Source organism: Typopeltis vanoorti, chromosome 14 (genome assembly GCF_054136105.1).
Source record: "Typopeltis vanoorti isolate ZY-2024b chromosome 14, IOZ_Tvanoo_1.0, whole genome shotgun sequence".
NCBI classification, from domain to species: Eukaryota; Metazoa; Arthropoda; class Arachnida; order Uropygi; family Thelyphonidae; genus Typopeltis; species Typopeltis vanoorti.
The window spans coordinates 9,347,527-9,369,570 of record NC_143562.1 but is presented as its reverse complement, the minus strand read 5'-3'; the positions used below and the strand labels follow the sequence as shown (position 1 = coordinate 9,369,570).

The following is a 22,044-nucleotide window of genomic DNA, read 5'->3' as shown; positions in this document are numbered from 1 at the left end:
ATGTGCCACAAACTCTATTAGATATGATGATATTCTGCACTTATACCACGGTCGAAATGTCATACTCTTTGTAAAAATGAGATAATATGACTTGTAGGCGTGCACAAAAACATATAGGAATAGATGTAAAAGGAAGTTGCACGTTTCACAGCATGATTCATTACATCATTATTAGTAGTAACACCTCCAGGGAGTCCAAAGACTTATCGAGGGAGAGCACCTAATCTACAACTCTCCATCTCCACCAACAGCAACTACCTTCATCACCTACAACAACACCATCTACCGCCGTCCACCACCACTAGTATTTTCACAGACAATCACAAACATCCATGCCCACGGCGGGATTCGAACCTGCAGCCTTTTGGCTGGAGAGCGGATACGCTAACCACTCGGGAAACCAGGCTGGCTTCATCATTATGTCGCAAATGACATGAACTCCGTACATGCTGATGAGTTTAGGCAACACTAACTCTACTGTCAGATCTCTGGATGCCTCCCCGAAATGGTGAAAACGATAGAGGATCGGCACTCACCTCACGTACACAAACTACCATTCAACAAAAAACATGATGAAAATTTGTAGAAAACATTCATCAAGTCAGTTCTGGATAAGATCTGCTGTAGTCTCAGGTCCAAAGTGATATCGGTGTTCAACAGCTAATTGCCTCGGTTAATTGAGAAATTAACAAAACCACGTGACATATACCATGTGTTATGTTACTACTGCCATGAGAAATTAGGTCCACAAACACAATGCACCTAAGAATAGACAACAAAGCTTCAAACAGTATAAACAATAATAATAAAAATTATTATTAATATTTTATATATTATATAACAAAAAGAGGATTCAGGGATGGATGGATGGATAGGAAAGGCTCGGTCATGCATTTCTCTTGAAGACCAAAATGGAATACAATTATTTAGTAAACAAGAAATAATAGAAGTAAGAAATTATAGCAAGTTTGGATGTAATCAACCTGTTTACAAATGTTCCCAAAAATGAAACAGTGAATCTCCTTGAAGACCTTTTTCCTCCGGACATCGTCAAAACTTTATAAACATTGCATAAAAAAATACTTTTTTCATGTATCAAGACAAATTTTGGGAACAAAAAGGACTGGCTATGGGCTCTCCCCAGCTTTAGCTAATCTATATTATGAAAAATTTTGAAAATAATGCTTTAAACAATTATCATAAAAAAACCGAAAATTTGGCTACACTATATCGATGATATTTTCATCACATTGCCAGGAATAACAGAAGAACCAACTGCTTTCAAAGATTACCTGAATAATATACACAACAACATAAAATTTACTTTGGAACAAGAAGAACATAAAAAACTGCCCTTCCTTGATATCCTAATAGAAGTTAACGAAAAAGATAATAAATTATCCTTCTCCATCTATAGAAAACCCACCAAGATAGGAAGATTTCTTAATGCGGCCTCACACCACGACCACCCCTCGCAAAAAATAAGTTTTATTAAAACCTTGAGGGACAGAGCTTATAATATTTCCAGCACAGAAAAACAGAGAAATGAAGAATTTAAATATTTAACACAGATACTCAAAAAGAATGGTTATGAATCTAAGTCAATAAAAAGAATCCTCAACACACCTCCTACAAGCATCTCACAAAAGCATAAATCTCCATCAGAAATCTTTAATAGAGCTGCTGGGAGGATGGTTTAATAATAGAGATGATTAAAGAAGGGAATATTCTAAAACAAGAATTGGAAATCCTCTACAATAGATGCATCAAAAAAGGAGAAACACCCCAAATATGGAATAATGCAAACATTATTTTACTGCATAAAAGAAAGAAGTAAATTAAAAAAAGAAAACTACAGACTTTTGTTATCTCAAAATTATAATCTTTTCACGAGAATTATAACCAATTAGAAACAAGACTTGATTCAATACAACCCTTTTCTTAAGCTGGTTTCAGAAAGAACTTCAGTTCAATAGATCATATTCAATCAATAAGCCTGCTTATTGAAAAATGAATACAACCTTCCTCTTCTTGGCCTTCATAGATTTTAAAAGAGCTTTTGATAGCATAAAAAATCATCAATAATACAAGCTCTTAGAGATTATGAAAAACAATTTATTAATATAATAAAACATATTTATGAAATGCTACACCAAATATCATTCTTAATGAAATAAGTAAAAATTTCACATCATGAAAAATAAGACAAGGAGACAGCACATCTCCCAAACTCTTCGCATTGATACTGGAATATGTGATGAGTAATTTAGAATGGTCCAATAAAGAATTTGATATTAATGGAATTAAATTAAATAACCTAAGATTTTCTGTTGATATTCTTATTGCAAACAACATGAAAGAAATGACAGAGGATCTAACAACTAAATCAATAGTGAGAAAACTTTATTAAAGTTTTATCTCAAAAACTAAAATAATGACAAACAGTAAAGGATATGATGAAAGACGTTATTGAGATAAACAATACAGAAATTGAAATAGTACGTGCGTATGAATACTTAGGAAAATTGCTAACAAATAAGAAACATGAAGTAATGGAAGGGGTGAAAAAAGAATAGGAATGGGATGGGCAGCTTTTGGAAAACAAGAAATTTTTAAAGAGAAAAATAAAACCTGAGAACAGGCAAGACTGTTCACAACCAATGTCTACTGCCTGTTATGACGGAGCAGAAAATTGACCATTCAAAAAGGAAATAATAGATAAAATGTAAAAAACAGAAAGAAGAATGGAGAGATGCCTGCTAAACATAACACTCAGAGATAAAATCAAAAATGAAGAAATAACAGCTAAAACAAATTTTTAGATATTGGAGAAAACACACTCCGAAAGAAATGGAAATGGGTGGAACACATTGCAAGACTCAAGGACAATAGATGGATAGACGTTTCACTGGCGTGGCAGCCATATGAAGATAAAAGATCTAGAAGACCTGAAAAAAGATGGTCACATGATATAAGAAAAACTCTTTGGCACCAACAAATTAAGGCTAGAAGCAGATGGAAAGAATTGGGAGGCACCTACACTCAGAAGTGGCTATAAAAAAAGGGGTAAAAGTAGGAGACGCTTTGACCTAATACCAGACAAAATAGTACAAATGGTAATGTATATAACACTGGTAATGAGGATAAGAGGATGGCTGTTACAAAGATATCAAAAAGTGGTATATGGAGGGGCGAAATCCAAGCAAAAGATGCTGACTAGTGGTTTGTATATAAACAATACAGGAAATAACCTGAAAGGAAATATTCAGTTGTTTGCTGATTATGCAAAATTATTATTATCACGAAGGTAAAAGATCAGCTGGAAGACCTGAAAGAAGATGGCCACATGATACAAGAAAAACTCTTTGGCACCAACAAGATAGGGACAGAAGCAAATGGAGAGACACCTCCAGGGAGTCCAAAGACTCATCGAGGGAGAGTGTGCCAACAGCATCGAATGATTTACTTTTCCAACTACTAACCGCGCTCAAACTTGCTAAACTTTTTGCATAAGCCATTAGTAGCAGAGGTTCTACCGATCGACCAACCTTTGCTGGCTTATATATTATATAGAATAATAGTGAATCAAGGTGATGTAGAGAGCTTGCAGGATAATTTAAATAGGTGTTGACAGTGTGGGCAAAACAAAATGGATGTCAATTTAATTTTGAAAAGTGTAAAATTATGCATTTTGGGATACAAAAATTACAAGCTGTGTATCGTATTGAGAAACTGTACTCCAGCAAATTTATGAAGCCAGGGATTTAGGGAATTAGAGGTATGATAAATTGTGTGGATAGTTTGGGTGTCCTGAACGCATCTTGAGGAAGTCCGAAGAGTCATCATGGGAGAACCAAATTATTCACAGAATCTATCATACATCTCCTTGAGCTCATCGTCAGACGTAGCACTCACAACTACGTCTGGCAATGCATCCCACTCGTTAAGCATTCTCCAAAAAAAATCCATTCCTCACAATCTTAATTTCTAGGGATGCCTTCTTATTCTTCCACCAGTAGCCAACTGCTGAAATATTTTTCCTGCATCAATTCTATAAACTGATTTAGTAAATACAAACATGTAGCTTAAATGTTTCTATGATATCCCATCTTTCCTGCCTATCAACTAATTTCTGCAACTCATAAGCTCTCAATCTATCAATGTATGGAGCATTCCTTGACCAGTCATCAACTTACTCACCTCTGAATCTTCTCTACCAATTTCTCTTCTCCAACGAATTCAGGCGAGTTAAGCTCAAGGACTTGTCAGAGCATTGAGATCTGTCTGAACATTCCACTGGTCCACATCTGAATGCCCAGACACAAGTCTGAGCTCTTAGCAGAGTTCAGACTTAAGTTAACAGCCTAGTAAACGGCACTGGCAATTTGCTTGCACATTCACGTAATTTCCCTGCTTGATATTTCGACAGGACAGGAGGAAAATGTGGAGTATTTATGATAAGAGATGATTTATGACCACTAAAAGCGCAGGCTTTGGAAGGCATTGACACTAATGGTTTTGAAAGCATATGGTTTGAGGTAAATGTGGCAAGACAAAATATTTAGCAGAGTGTTGCTACAAGCCAAGGAATACAGAGGGTGGAGTAGCAGGAGATATTTAGGCAGTTGAGCTTGGGAAGTGCAAGAAAAATGGTTATGGGAGATTTTAACTACTGCAGCATAAACTGGGAATGGAAAAATGCATGCAGTAATAAGGAAATGGAATTTCTATAATTCTTGAAGGCCAAGTGTCTTAGTCAGCATTTAATAGGAGGAACCAGAGGTTCAAGAGTTTTGGATTTGGTCATAGCATCAGAACAGCTAATAACTGAGATGATATCTCTCCACCAAGCTGGAGAGAGTGAACATGTAGTTTTGACATAGAAGATGAATAGACATGCAAGAGTATCAAAGAAAAGGGAACATATGCAGAATTATAGGGTAGGTGATTATAAGAGTCTTAGATATCAACTTGGGGCGGTTCCATGGAGGGCAGAATGGGAAGGAAATGATATCATTAGTGCTTGGGAAATGGTGGTGAAGGAATATTTGTTAACAGCAACAGTAAGCTGTATTACATGAGTGAAGGAGCAGACACAATTTGGTGTCAAGTGGATGACAAACAATATCAAACAGGAACTGCAGGTGAAAAGGAGAATATGGATGAGATATAAGGAGAGGAGCGGAGAGCAGATGCATGAAGAATATAAGACTCAGGCCAGGAGAGTGACTAGTATGGTGAGGAAGGCAAGACTGGAATATGAGAAGCGATTGCCGCTCAGGTCCAAAGAAAATCCTAGGGAATCTTTTAGCTATGTGGCCAGTAGGAGGAGAAATGAATGTGGAAGAATGACATTGTGAGATAAAAATGGGAATAGAGTGACTAATGCAGAGAGTGGAGTTGTTCAATGAACACTTTATTGGAGTATTTCATCCTGGAGAAGTAGTTTTAATACTAGACAGATAGGGCAGGTATAAGGTTTAGAGGTGCAAGGGGAGTGCACGTTCCAAATACTGAATACTCTGAATATCAGTAAAGCATTGGGGCTGGATGGTATTCCACCACGGGTTTCGAGAGAATGCGCTCAAGAACTGACACCATTGTTGACCTGGCTTTTCAATGAAAATCTGACTATGGGAAAGGTACTCAAGGAATGGAAGGAAGGCAAAATAGTGCCATTGCATAAGGGCGGTAGGAGACTGTCTAATTACAGGCCAGTTTTTGTTTCATCAGTAGTTAGGTTTTGGAGAAATTAGTGATCGACTATATACATACATACAGCGTTGTGCAGATGAGGGTAATGTTATCTGTGAGAATCAGCATGGATTTGTTAAGGGCGCTCTTGTTTAAATAACATGACTGCCTTTTATATTAAAGTGAAAAGAGCAGTCGATGAAGCAAAGGCATACACTGCCATTTTTTTGGACTTTGCAAAGGCATTTTACAGAGTGCCACATGATAAGCTGATATTTATGTTACAGCACACGGAGTTTAGATGTCAGATTAGTCTTCTATCAGATAATCAAACCTGGATTCAGGATTGGTTATCTGATAGGTATCAGAGAGTTGTGTGTGGTGGGGCAACATCAAGGAAGCAGGTTACAAGTGGAGTTCCACAGGGCTCAATACAGGGACCTGTATTGTTTATCCTTTAAAACAATGACATTTTCAATGGATTGCAAGTGGATATTCAGTTGTTTGCTGCAATGATGTGAAGCTGGGGTTATAATAATAGTACAGATGGAGTCGTGCAAGAGGATTTGAATAAACTAGATAGATGGGTGAACGAATGAGAGTATCGGTTTAATGCAGCAAAATGTAGTCTTGAAGATTGGGATACGTTGAATTGAGGCTGCATACTTGATTGGAGATGTACTGTAGGCAGTAGGGAGGGACAAGAGATCTGGGGTGATGATTGATAGAAAACTGAAATTCAGAGTACATATTGCAAAGGTGACGAAGGTAACCCAGAGGATTATTTGTAATAATACAAAATAACTCTTATCTCTGACCTGCAGAGATAAAAGAGTGATGGTAAAAGGAGTGATGACAAGGGGCCATCCCTGGAAAGTACGAAAGGAAGCTGTGAGCAAGAGGGTAAGTAGTGATGTCTTTTCATGGAGGGTGGTGGGACCATGGAATTCATTGTCTGATCTGATAGTGGTGAGAGCAAGAACGGTCAATGAGTGGCATGTTAGGCTTTGTGTTTCCTAGGAAGGACCTCCTGCGATGAGTCTGCTGACTGTAAACGAATGTGTGCCATTGTAATCATATGCTGTTAATTTCTCTTTATTTTAAGTGTCTTTATTTTTTTTTCTATACCTTATATACCATTATTCTTAAAATATTTATTTTTATACTTTTCCTAAATCTTTATTCCTAATTCTTTTATAGCTTTACTCTAATGCGCTTTTTCTCTTATCCTTTCTCATTTACTCTACTGCGTACTATGCTTATCTACTTTTCGCACTACGAGTCTTATGCCTAAGATACTAGAAAATTTATTTAACTGAGACTGCAGCACTAATATCATTAATTACCATAAAACTCAACAATACGGCCGGTAGATTTCTATCTCTTTCTCTAACACAAATTCCTTCGATAAAACTACACAAAGTCGTAGAAAATTCTTTTAATTTGACGCTTCAGCGTCAAATTAAATTGTATTACCGCTCACAAGTATGATTTTTTTAGAAACAGTGCAGTTGTAAATAAACAATCAGACAGCACTCTTTTAACAAAACAATCAAAACACATTTTATTTACATTACTATGAAATATACACGAATTTAAATATTAGGGAGATTGCTTCCTCTATCCATCTATAAAAATTCTTTAGCATAAATCAGACCCTTTTTACATCAACATTAATTGGTCTCTTTAACTCAAAAACTTATTTACTCTCCACTTACAATTTCAACTTATTAAACTCCTAGTTTACTTGCAAAGAGGTTAGAGTTATCTTTTACAAACTTCATATCAACTTCCAACATGCCAATTGATTCTCTTAAACACTTCTTATCACTGTTAAACAAATATCTTAAAGGTCCTTCTAATACACACTATAAGAGGAATTATATAAAATAAAAGTATGTAACTTACAAAGGCTCTGTATTGCACATTCAGTCAAAAGTCTTTCACTAAAAGTTCTATGGCAATTCTTTCATTTTAGATCTCGAGCTTCCTCAGGAAATTTGGCTTCAGTTGTATCTCATCGGAAAAATAGCGGGCTGTAAACAGCGATCTGTGGTACTCATAAGCTCCGGCAAAATGTTATTCTCCCATGGCGAAAAGAAAAACTTCCGAGCAAAGCTGGCTTAGGGTAATTTGCCTCGCCTTTTCTCCTCTGCTTGGGCTCGCCGAAAATGCCTGGATGACTGTCGCCTAGAAGTAGCTCAAATTGCCACTTCCACTAACTCGAACTGCGCCAACTATCTCACCAGGATCCCTCTCTCTGGACTGGAAACTTTTCTCTGCCGATTGGAACTTCTCCTTTCGGCAATTTGAAACCCTGTCTGCAGCCTAGCTGTCTCTGCAACTGTTGGAAGCTCTGTCTCCATCTGAAACCAGGCAGCATTTTTTCTGGGAAGTAAAATATGCTTGGCTCTGTCTCTTTTTATTATGCCTTCTCTGAGACCTTGCACGAAGTTTGTAACCCCCGAAGAATTCGGCATGATTCTTTCATCTTAAGATTCAAGTTTGGCCCGCTCTTTGTTCTCTTCTGTGCCTTCTTTTGATTGTAAGGTTGCTGGCCATTGGAAAGTTGTTTGAACCTTTCTGACTGACTTTGGAGGTGTTTACGTGCAGAACTTGTAAGACTTTCTCATACACACAAAGTTTATAAACAACCTTTCTTATGCTGCCATGTAGATCTATTACATACAGCTTCGGCGGCAAAAACATCGGCTTTGTTTTTAACACTGAACATATTCTTATTAAAGGAGTATATACAATTAATTTCCAAAGGGTTATTTACAAAAATATCTAGTACAAAATATACAGAGACAACTTATTGTTACAACATTCTCATGGGACTTGACCTTTAAAAATATCGATGTAATGTGCTTTAGAATATTTAAGCTTCCTATCAAAAATTTTCCTCCAAATTTAATATATATTTAAAATGCAAATAAATTATATTTGTCTGCTCGGTTAGCCAAGTGGCTTTGCACCTCAACCATGTGCGTTGTAAAGGAGTGTCCTGGGTTCGAATCCCGTCACCGACATGAGGAGGTTAAGGATCTTCCTCAGCAGTGGTACCAAGTTAGCCAGTCTTGGGCGTGGACAGGAGTTTTTCTCCCCAGTTTATCTGGGGGTTTTCATCCCGCAAAGCAGGTAAACCAGCCTTGAGAACTCAACGCCACTACAGAACATAGGATACAACGGGAAGTAGGGCTGACTACCTTATCCTGTGAACGGCTTGAAGTATGATGATTAATAAACCCTCGACACAAGGTAAAAGATGGAAAAAAGGAAGATGACATGAGATGAATTATATTCCTGGTTTAATCCTTTATCTAAACATAAGCAAACAAACTGTGCATGAAGTATCTTCACAAATGGGCTGCTGATGATTGTATATAGGCTAATGCCCACATTGATTTCCTTAGTATCACATAATCTAATGCAATATAAAGCTCAGGCTAGAAAGGTTACCAGCTTAGGAAAGCTTAAACATGAGAAGGCTGTAGCCAAGCAAGTAAAATAGAGTTCCAAAGAATTCTTTTGTTACACTGCAAGTACGTTGGAAGCATAACTTTAGTGGGTGCTAACAGTAGTGAGGTGACCAAGGAATATGTATTAATACAGTTACTGACTGACCACTTTTCAGAAGTCACCCCAGTGAGGATATTTCTTATGTAGCAATAACTGATATGAGAATTGAGGTCAATGAACTAGAGGTACTTAGGATTGCAGAATTCAAATCTAAATACTGCTGTAGGTTTGGTTGGGATATTATTTATCAAAAATCAAGGCTATATAACTGAGAGACCTCCACAATACAGAGAACTGACCAGGGCTTCTGACCTAATGTCCAATCTTCACCTTCGTGGTGCATCCTGTTATACTAGGTAGATACTACCTAGTAACCAGGTAGTATCTACCTGAATACTAAAAGGATGAGCACTGGCTGGCAATTTTGGATTTAGCTGACCAAATTGTATTCTTATTGGCTTAAAACAAAATTTCAAATGAAGTACAACGTGACAGAATTTCATGCCAGATAGAGCGTCGCCTGGTTAAACAAGGCCCCCATTGTTTTTGCCAAAAGCTAGTGCAAACAGCGAAAAGTCAGCTACTGGAACAAATCATAAAACTTACCCCAACTCAACATTACCAGTGTTCACGATTGGTACTATCAACATAAGAAGCATGAATGGCAAAGAAATGGAGCCAGCTGAGGAAATGGATAAGTACCAGATTGACATAATAGGGATGACTGAAACAAAAAAAGACAAAAACTGGTGAGATCTTTCTGAGCAATAAATACAAAATTTTATATTCAGGCAATGACAAGGAAAAGGAGTAGCCATACTATTCAACACTAAATACGACGCTAATCTTCTTGAATGGCAGACAATCTCAAGTATGGGCAGATATCAGAATGGGGAACTGGACAATGACTTTATTTGTGATTACGGTCCCACAGAAGATTCTACTCAGGTAAAAGTGGAGGAATTTTTTGAGGATTTACAGAAAGCCACTGACATGATGAAAAAGGAAAAGTTGGTCCTCGTTGGGGATCTAAATAGCAGAGTAGGCAACGATTGTCAGACATAAAAAATATTTAGGAAAATTTGGAGAAAAGAGCAAAGCTAATAATAATAATTAGAGTCCATGTCCTAAGCAGAAATCCTGTTGGATTTCTGCTCAGGACATGGACTAATTATTACTAACACCGTGTTCCAACAAAAAAATGTGCACAAATTCACATGGAGAGAAGAGGCAAGGAATAAGACAAGTCTCATTGACTATGTTATTGTTGATAATGATGTTTTCCCACTGGTGCAGGACACCAGAGTGTAGAGGATTTGAAATTGGAAGTGGTCACAATTTATTCTTGAGCATGATAAAATTAAATTTCATATTGAAAAGAATAACATGTAAGAAAGTTTTAAAGCGAATAAAAGTTGAGCAGCTCTCAGATGTGAACTCTAGACTAACATACACAACGATTATTGAAGAAAAAATGAAAGAGTTTGAGGACTGGAACCAAACCTTGGAGATTCAGTGGCAAGCCTTGAAGAAAACCCTGATTGATTCAGCCAGAGAGGCATGTGGTGAGGTTGTCTGCAAGGACAGAAAAATCAGAACTCCATGGTGGACACAGGAAGTTAAATTGGCAGTGAAGGAAAAGAAGAAAGTATATGAAAAGTTACTGGTAAATAAGTCAGCTTGTGATCTTAGAGAATACAGAGACAAATATAAGAAAGCTAAACAAGTCATGGGAGGACTTTGGCAAGAACATAGAAAATAAATATCAAAAGGTGTCAAGATATTCTGGAGGTTGTTGAAGCTAGAAATGGAGGAAAGAGTGCTGTTAAAGAAATTAGAAATGATAAAGGTGACATGAAAACAGGAGAAAAAGATATCCATGAAGTATGGAGTAATTACTTCAAAAAACTGCGAAATGAAACAAGCATAGTGGTAAAAAACACTGAACAATACATATCCATACCTCAAGTAGAAAAAGTGATCAAAAGCCTGAAATGGGGAAAGGTAGCAGGAGTAGATGATATTCGACCAGAAATGCTCAAATATGGGAGGTATAAAAGTCTTAGTGGTAGCACTGCATAGTTCAGAAGGCCTGGACAGAGGGAAGAATTCCAGATGATTGGAGTAGAGCTGTCATAGTACCCATATATAAAAAGGGAAATAAAACTGAATGTGAGAAATACAGAGGCATTTCATTACTGTTCCTGGTAAGATATATGCAAGTATACTTGAGAAATGGTTGAGAAGGACTGTGGAAGAGAAGTTTGGTGAAGAACAAGCTGGATTCAGGCCAAATAGAGGCTGTCAGGATCAGATTTTCACTTATGACAGATAGTTGAGAAATCATGGGAATATAACAAAGATCTGTATTTAAGTTTTGTAGACCTGGAAAAGGCACATGACAAGATGCCAAGCTATTCCAAACGCTACAGTTATATGGTGTTAAGGGAGCATTATGTCAAGCAATACTTAGTCTTTATTTGAGTTGTAAGTCAGCAGTTAGAATTGAAGGAAGTACAAGAAAATGGTTTAATGTTAAATCTAGTGTCAGATAAGGATGTACATTATCCCTTCTGTTATTCATTATCAATATGGATCACATTATGAAGGAAAGTGGTATTAAACCAGATATCAAAAGTGGAGGTGTTGATCTCAGCTCTTTGCTTTATGTGGATGATGTTATTCTTCTAAATAAATCTGCTATAAATCTACAAGATTCCCTGAATAAATTTAATAACTCTTGTAATTTATATGGTAAGAAGGTTAGCATTAGAAAGACAGAGACAATGAAAATAGGCAGAAACACTGAAAATATCAACTGCACTGTGAATGGAGAACTTACAGAACTAGTAAAACATTTCAGCTACTTAGGCATTATTTTTAGTGAAGATGGTAAATTAAATATGGAAATAGGCAACAGAATCAACAAAGCTGGTATGGTAGGAAGTCAACTGAATAAATTTATATGGAACAAGAGAGAAATTAGCCAAAACACTAAATTAGCTGTATAAAGACAGTGTTCAAACCAATTTTAACTTATGAATCTGAGAGCCGGGTTAGAAGTAAAACACTTGACCAAAGACTAGAGACTGCAGATATGAATCCTGAGAAAGAGTAGGGGCACGAACAGATGGTATCAATGGCAATATCATATTAAAAACGAGGATATTAGGAAAGAACTTGATATTGTCAGCATCCAGCAATGTGCTAGCAGAGCTAATCTCAGTTGGTATGGTCACTTAAGCAGAATGAAAGAGGAAAGACTAGTAAAACAAGTGTTCTCTGCCAGGATGGCAGGAAAAAGATCCAGAGGAAGACCAAGATATATGTGGATTGATACAGTAAAAAGTGCCTTAGAAGATAGATATATAAGATTTGATAATGTTGGAGTCTTGACAGGTAACAGATTGATTTGTAGGAAAATTGTAGATAGGAAGTTAGTAATGATGTAAATTTTTCATGTAGTACTATCATATCCTAATACACCACTTGAAGATATATATGAGGAATTTAATGATGATGATATCACAATATCACTAGGATATTGTGATATCATCAATATTACTGACATATACCCTTGAGGGTATATGTCAGTAATATTGATGATAATGATGAACATCTAGTGAAGAATTTGCAGATAATAAAACGCTTATCTGTTTGGTGGTTTATGGTCTACAATTCACAAAATATATTTATTAAAAATAAAATTATTCATCAAAATTTCATTAAAAAAAATTAAGTTAGATACAGTTGAAGTGAAATCCACATAAACCATTGATATAACGTCTGTAATTTTCTAGGAGCTTATCTCTGTTCAGCAATATTGGAATTTATTGAAGATCATTTTCAATGAAACACACAAAAGGAAAAAAATCTTACTGCTTAGCTTTGGCATCCACTTCAGTTAAAGGAATTTCCCAGAAAAAAAAGAAAGTAGAATAAGAAATGTATACTGGGATTTGATATACTGTATGTATACTCAAAATAAGTAAAAGCCAAAGTCTGCACTTTGGGTTTCTTTATACCTTTAGGTAGTGTGCTAAAAAATACAATCTTTGCGCTGTCTTATATGCAACATGCATTTGCCATCACTGATATTATTATTATTATTATTATTCCTAACACCTCCAAGGAGTCCGAAGACTCATCGTGGGAAGATACCTACAACTGTCTCAACCACTACACCGAACCTCTAGTACAAATCAATGCCATCTGCCACCCATCACCACCATAACTGGTATTCTATGTCTGTAAATTGCGTGTGTTCTGAAGGGCCGATTTGTCTGTATGCAGGAGAAAAAACCCTGCTACCTTCGTATGAGATCGGCTAACTCACCTTCGATTGAAATCGTCCAGATAAAGATTCCTCCCATCACGACGAGAATCGAACTTATAAAAAATAAAATTTTTAAACGATACTATTTTCTCAATGAAATAGCATAAGATTTATGTTATCATTCTTTTAGTATTAGGTCATGTAGTCTGTTCTGGTCTCATAACCATCTATTTATGATCTATCTATTATTATTATTATTCCCATCCAGGTTCTAACCCAAGTATCCTGTTCTGGATTCAGTCCATCTTCTTCTTTGTCTACCCCTATTTCTTGTTCCTCTAGGATTATATGTTAAGATCTTTTTTTTGGTAATCTTTCTCTCTGCATTCTTGCTATATGGTGCAGCCAGTTTTTCCTATATTTAATCATCAAGTCTATTATGGAATTAATTTTAAGATTTTTAATTATTTCACTTTTTTTAAAAAATCTAATAGGGTTAGTTTTTCTGTTTTTCTAAGGAATTTCATTTCTGCTGCCTGAATTCTCTGTATATCTCTTTTTCCAAAGGTCCATATCTCACTTTCATATAATAGTGTAGGTTTGGCTATTGTTTTGTAGACTCCAACTCTTGTGTGGTACTCCAGTGATTTTTATAAAGTTTGTCAACTTAAAATTATTATGTATGTGTTATTATTATTTTATTTTTTAAAATTACATAATGATAAAACAACCTCATACATCATATACAGTATCTTACACAGAAAAATATTTTAAATATTCAAAATACATTTATCTTTATCTAATTTGGAAAATACAATAAAAAAATTCCAGACTATTTCCAGGTCAGAAATAACCAGAATCACATTTTTTTTCAAAGGTTTCCAGTTATTTAAGACCACAGTAAATTCCTGAGCATGAACTATGAAGTATATATTCTATCAAAGCTATCACTGCATGAAACCAGTTCTCTTCATTTGTTATTTTTTATACCATGCTCATAGGCTACAGGGCAACACAGTTTCCATAGTTATTTTATATCAATGGTTTCAGTGTTGTTCTGAACATATATATTATAAGAAAAGTATTATTTTTATATGTGCAAATTTCTTTGAACTTAATAACAAGGTTGTAATAATGATTTACCAAATTTATAGACAGAGTTACAATGGGGTCAAAGCATATGTCAGTGTATAAGTTGATATAACTCGTATACAGACCATATAACTTCAGGAATTATATTACCACATGTACAGATGTGTTTTATAAGTAACGCAAAATGCTAATGAAAAAGTATTTTCATACTTCATTCTCATTAACGGAGAATAAATTCATTTGGACATGTTAAGTTCAGAAGGTTGAAATAAAGATTTGCAAACATGTTTTGGAGATACAAAGTCATTCTTTGGTGTGAACTCTTATGTGCATTTTACAATAACTATACAGAATGACATGTTGCAAGTTTCAGAGGTAAAGAAAGAGGACATTTTGGATGATGTCATGATTCAAGAACCCTATGAATTCACATAAGTTTTTTTTGTTTAATTAATGATTTTGATGTATTTCTGTGAGAGAGTTGTTGTTGTAGGTTATGTGCATGTAGTGTTTTCAGTGTGCATGCTTGTTAGTTTCAGTTTTCTTTCAAACCCTTTAAACTTAAAGCAATATATACTGAGTATCAAAAAGCAAGATGTCAGCTGCTTTGTCTATTAGTAAATTAATTTTTTTTTAAGTTGAATATAAAATGTGAAGCATGCAATATATTCAATGGATGGTGTCAGTGCAGAAAACATCATTCCCCTAAAATACAATGTTTTTTTTTTTTTAATTGCATGTTATTTCTAAATGACTACTCATATCCTCTTGTAAGGAATATGGAATTGGTTCCATACTTTGTTTATCATTTATGAAGTTGAACAGCAAATTTCATACTCATCATGTGTTACACCTCCTTAGTGGAATAAGGCTGCCTTCCATAGGATTTCATGGTGCAGTTTTTCAAAGTTAAGTAAGAATCATGACAAAAACTGTCTGGTAACAAAAACTTTTCTTACAGTTCTTTCATAGTCCAGAGGTAATGAAATGCTTGATATCATTTTGAAATTTCATGGAGAATGTTCACTGCACTAAGACCTTATGGATTATATGGATAAGTCTTGGAGTTTTAAAGTGGATGAACTGTGTGTGAGAGAAGTGCAACTTGAATACAGAGTTGATGGACAGTGATCTACTAGTAACTGAAAGTGAGAATATTGGGCATGTAAAAAGAAAAATAAGTACTCATCTGACAGCAAAGAAAAATAATGTGTAAGAGTAGCATATGAGTTGTAAAAAGTTATGAAAGTAGGCAAGATTGAGCGATAAAATTCACTGATGATATGAACAATTGAACTGATACAGATATAATAAAAGTGGAATTAAAGAATGATGAAGAAGCTAGTATGAAAGATATGAATATGAGAGGATATTAGAAAAGAACTGGTAAGAGTAATGAATGAATTTATGCATGAACAGAGTAAGACAGAACATTCAGAGAAGAGACTGGTGATTGGAGGTATAAGAAGGAAAGTGCTAGTGATGGAGGAGTCAAATATGAATGACTGTGAAATGGTGAAAAGGAGTGTAGCACAGTGAGTATAAGGGCTCTGTGGTGAAATATGTTAAAATGGAGCAGGTGTCAAAAGTATATTTGAAAAGAGCAATGATATGAAGAGCTGAGGGTGCGGAGAGGAGAGAGAGGAAGTGGAAGAGTTGACTGTGTTAGTAAGGAACAAATTATTTGCAAGCAAATATGAAAGATGTAATGCAGAATTTGCAAATGTTGTTAAAGGTAGTGAAGTGGAAGAATTGTATGTTGTCAAGGTATGATAGTAGGGAATGAGGAGAAGAGCAATGATTACAACTGGCCTAGAATGTGAAGGATATATGGAATAAATTTGAAGGTATTATTATTATTATTATTTGACACCTCCAGGGAGTCCAAAGACTCATCGAGGGAAGGCACCTGCTCTACAACTGTCTTGACTGCTCAATTCACAGACTGACCGCAACTACACCACCGCCATCTACCGACGACCACCACCACTAGTATTTCCACAGACACTCAACAAACATCCATGCCCATGGCAGGATTCGAACCTGCAGCCTTTTGGCTGAAGAGCGGATACACGAACCACTTGGCCAGCCAGGCCAGCAGGAACACTGTGAGGTGCTCAGCTTACCTCTCCGTATGGGCACATAAGTGAACTCAATCACCCGTCCCTAAGTATGAGACAGCTATTTGCTGAATATGATCTGCATTTGATTGAGAGCAGCAGTGTGAAGCTGGGTGGATTGCTTATGAGGAGAAGAGTGCGTGACCAGTCAGTGAAATGAAAAGCACACAGTGGGCCTGTGAGTGCAAGCCACCAGGATCAGTGTGATATAAATGATGAGGGAATGAAAAATAAGGATGTAGGGATGGCCTCAATGGCAACAACAAAATATGATACATGATTAAGCATGATTTCCTTAAGGAAACAAATTGGTGATGTATAATGGTTTGAACAAATTTAAGGACTCAGATGATGGAGTGAAGAATTGCAGGAAAGAAGGGGGGAAATGGGGGGGGGGGTACTGTGTTTATACACCAATGCAAAGAATATTAGGAATAAAGGTGCAGAGTTAGCCTTGAAAAAATTAACTGATTCACAAGTTATTGGCAATAATAATTTATAACTTTATGGATGCATACTGAAAGCAGGAATGATGGATTGATTTATGGGTTATTGGTGCAAGGATAGTAAAGGTCATACTGTACCAAAACAAAAGGTTTGCTACTTAAGGATAACTATCTTACACAGCAAGAAGTTGAAGAACATGTGAGTCATGAGTGTTGGATTTAATATCATTGCATACCGTAATAATAGACAATGTTACCACAATGCCACCAAATGAGGATATTGCTCCCAAATATTGGAGCAATATCCCAGGGTAGGGAAAATTTGGGATTTGGCATGACAAGTATATGGCATGGAAGGTCAAGAGTGTAATAGAAGGAGAAATTGGCATATGAAAGAAAATTGATTGAAGCAGTAAAGCCAACACCTAGAGTGTTTGGAGGACAAGTATGTCACTTGTAGAAAGAATAGATGATTGTGGAAGATTTGACTTTAGTTATTAGAGATGGAATAATGGCCACATCTGCAGAAGATGCAATGAGTTTATTAGTGTTCCATATGTGCGTGGAGGGGGGGGTAGGAGTAACACCAAATAACAAGGAAGGTAGAGACAGCTGAAGAATGGAAAATGTTTAGAATTTTAAGTGCAGCTGCCTTTTATGTGTCATTATCGACTTTTGAAAATAATTTATTAAAAATTTTACAAGTAAAACAACTTTCACTCATATTGTGTTTATTAAAAGTTAAAACTTGTGAAAATGATTTACCATATGTTTGGCAGATAAATAGTTTTCATTAGCATGAACTCTTCTGTGTGTTTTAAGATTGCTAGATTGTGTAAATGATTTACCACATATTTCACATGTAAAAGGTTTATCTTTGGTGTGAACTCGTTTATGCATTCTTAGATGACTGGGTTGTGAAAATGATTTACCACAAGTATCACAGATAAAATGTTTCTCATTGGTGTGAACTGCTATATGTGTTTTCAGAACTGAAACTTGTGAAAATGATTGCCCGCAAATTTCACACATGAATGGCTTCTCCTTGGTATGGACTCGCATGTGTGTTTTAAGATGATGAGGAAATGAAAATGGTTTGCCACAAATTTCACAGGTAAAAGGTGATTCGGCAGTGTGAACTATTGTATGTGTTTTAAGAGCAGATGAATGTGAAAATGATTTACCACATGTCTCACAAGCATAAGGTTTCTCATTAGTGTGAACTCTTGTGTGTGTTTTGAGATTACTAGATTGTGAAAATGATTTACCACAGGTTTCACAGATGAAAGGTTTCTCCCTAGTGTGGACTCTTCTGTGCATTTCAAAATGAGAGGAGTGTGCAAATGCCTTCCCACACGTATCACATACAAAATGTTTTTCATTGGTGTGAAGTGCTATATGCGTTTTAAGGTTGGAAGAATCTGAAAATGATTTACCACAAATTTCACAGATGAAAGGTTTTTCGTTAGTATGTACTCGTGTGTGTGATTTAAGATTACCTGACTGTGAGAAAGACTTACCACAAATTTCACAAGAAAAAGGTTTCTCCTTGGTGTGAACTCTTAGATGTGTTTTAAGATGCAAAGTGCGTGAAAATGATTTACCACAAGTTTCACAGGTATATGGTTTCTTGCTAAAAGAAAAAGCTTTTTCTGAAGCATGAAGCAACATAGGTTGCTTCATAGTCTCCACATTGATTGAATTCTTACATGTTTCATATATAAACTTTTCCCCATTCTTTTCATATGTTCCATCCTCAAGTGACTTATTCATATTACTTTTTTTTTCATTAGAGATGAATATGCATAAACTAGTTAAAAAGTATAACAGTCATAACATGAACTTGTTGATGGGATGGGGGTAATGCAGTATTATCCTTGCCGCTAAGTATGATGAGCTGAAATGGGAAAAAAGAAAAACCGTTATGTCACAGCATTTAAACATTTATTATTCAATACATCATATTCAGTATATCTATCTGATAGATGATAAAATTTTCTGTTGTATTTTTTTTTTCTTTCTAATCAAATTTATTCCATAAGTTCCCTTATATTTGATACAGTGAGCATACTATTCATGCTATTATTATAAACATTTGTTATTTTTGCTACTCCTTTTGTCCTGTCCAAACAAAGCATAGTGAACAAGTGTACCTGTTCCAATTCATCACATTCTTTCAAGAACAAGTTCTGAGATCAGCATTGAACTTCTTTTTTATCCATTTTGCTTTCAACTGAATTCCCCAATCTTCCATAGTCATTGCTTCACTTCTGAATAAAAATGAGTGTATTTTATGCACAGGCAGACAAAGCCTTTAAGATTACCATTTTGTTATTGTTTGATATAGCCAAAATCCTTATGAAGACAACATACAATACACTTAACGAGGAATTCATAATAATATAAGCTATAACTTGGAAATAAACACTAAACGGTCCAGCAGTTTGTTTTACTTTTTTTATTTCATGTGGTTACCACACACGAAAGGTTATATATCTCAGTCAGAGGAGATATATATTAACTGCAGTTAATATATATCTCCTTGTTCTTCAAACTTTTTGATCATATTAATTACTATTGTGTATGAATAATTTTACAGAATTAAGCACATAAATATCTACCATACGAGGGATGAAGCTGAAAAGTTCTGATAAACACCTAGTACAACAATGATATTAAAGCAGCTGATAAAACCACAAGAAAGAAAATATCTTAAAAATCCTTAAACCCATGTTTCATCAAATTGTAATAATTTGTTCTTTTTCTTTTAGGATGTATAAGAAAACATGTCAGAGGTTTTCATTATCACATGGTGATTATCACAACTTTTCAGCACACCGTGTATTTTTACGAGCAGTTCCCAGACAAAACTGCGCCTACTCATTGTCTTCATAGTATTGATTCTTCTTCAATGGTTCTTTAATGGGCCCTAATCATCCAAGGATACCTTGGATGGTTCTGGCTGCTTAAATATCCATGATTCCAGGATAAGGTGGTTAGCTCAATGTCTATAAGTGTATGTATCAAATGTATGTGTTCTTGTTTGTATGCAGAATGAAACAACTCAAGTTTCTGGGAGGAAAAAAACCTGCTACCTCCATATGAGACTAGCTAAGTCATCTTCACTTGAAAAGTCCTGATAAGGGTTCTTCCCATCCTAAATGGGATTTGAACCCAAGGTCTTTCCAACTGAAAGACATCGTCAAAAATAACTGAGCTACTGAGACTCACTTATAGTATTGATTCCATCAAAGAATTGAGAAAAAGAACTGGTTATAAAAACAAAAAATGAAGGCAGTCGTACTACATGAATATGAGTGATATGAGTGAGACATTTAAACATTATGGACACTGGAGAGATTTTTCACAGGGAAAGGACAAGGGAACATCTCTAAAAGTTGCACAAAGAAATGATAAATAGTGAGAAGTCAATTTTGAAGATGGCAAGTGCAAAACGTGCACTGCCTAAGAGGGTGGTGAGGGTGCAGTAAGTGAAAAAGTAGTAGTGATATGATAGACTTTTTCAGGAAGTCTGCTTTAGATAACACAATGAATCTCATGATCTATGATGATGATAACAAAATCCAACACATGTACTTTCGCAGCATAAAATGTCAAACTATATTGTTAGAAATAAATAAATCATATACTGATCACGTAGCTCAATTATTAATCTGCTTAATTACAAACAGAAGTACAATTTATGCAAAATTTTAAAAAGTTTAAACTTTTAATGTAAAAAAATCTTTTAATAAATTAACGTTATATGCATTTCAATTATTAACAAAAAAAAAATTCATAACACAAGGATGAAACTGCCATCTCTCAGATCAACATCAAATTCCTGACATGTACTCCTCAGGGGATGAACAGGATATTAAAATAGTACTACATGAAAAGTTACATCATTACTAACTTTCCTATCAACCATTTTCCTCCAAATTAATCTGTTATTTGTCAAAAATCCAATATAATATTTCTGTCTCCTAAGGCACTTTTTACTAGACTAATCCATCTATATCTTTGTCTTCCATTTGGCAAAGAACACTTGTTTAACTAACCCGTCTAAATGCTAACAATGTAAAGTTCTTTATTAATATCTTCATTTTCAATACCATACTTCCATTGATGAAATCTGTTCACTCCCATACCCTTTCACAGAACTCTCATATCTATGGTCTCCAGTCTTAGATTAAATGTTTTATTTCCAACCTAGCTCTGAGAAGTTGTAATGATTTGAACATTGTCTTGCGTACAGCTGGTTTTGTGTTTTGACTAATTACTCTCTTATTCCATATGTTTTTTCACCTAACTTCCCACCATATACCAGTTACGGATGAAACCGGTATATGGTGGGAAGCCCCTGAGGAATATACCATATTCCCCATAGTCTCCCATCTTGGGAGTACTTAGTGGCCACAGGGTTCAGAGCTGAGCCTGACATTGCTTCCACTTACTTGTGTCAAGTTTCTTCTATATTCTTTTCTTATGGCCTCACTTGGCTGACTCTTGCTTACTTCGACCGCGAGGGTTTTATAGTACTTGAGGCCCGAGGGTGTCTCTCCTTTTCTCAACTTCTACTCTAGCTCGTAGAGGGCAGCAGCTCTACTACTACTTGCTGGAGCACTGCAGTGGAGAAGGCAACAGGAAACCACTCCACTAATATCCCGAGAAAATTTTAATAGCAACAAACAGAACTTATAAGGGGGCAGCTACCAGCCCGGAAAACCAAGGTGGAATCTCTTGGCACAGAGAGGAAAAGAAGGTGCACATTGGAATGGATATAATATTGGGAAATAAGGACGCTTCAAGGGCTGATGTTCCTTCCGATAAAACCTCTAAAAGTGACTTAAAACAAGCTATAAACAGACTGAAAATGAAAATAGGCAGAATA

At 35.7% G+C, this 22,044-nt stretch overlaps 1 protein-coding gene across 1 annotated transcript in view; it reads right to left on the bottom strand.

The window, feature by feature from the left end:
• The window catches only part of LOC150099187 (uncharacterized), a 59,666-nt gene that overhangs the window by 23,761 nt on the left and 13,861 nt on the right, over positions 1-22,044 (bottom strand). The window contains exons 3-4 of the mRNA XM_090404275.1: positions 17,899-19,047; positions 710-762 (exon numbers count right to left, since the gene is read on the bottom strand). Of these exons, the coding sequence (XP_090260401.1) occupies positions 710-762; positions 17,899-18,923 (1,078 nt within the window). The 5' untranslated portion in view covers positions 18,924-19,047. The remainder of the gene's footprint in view (positions 1-709; positions 763-17,898; positions 19,048-22,044) is intronic.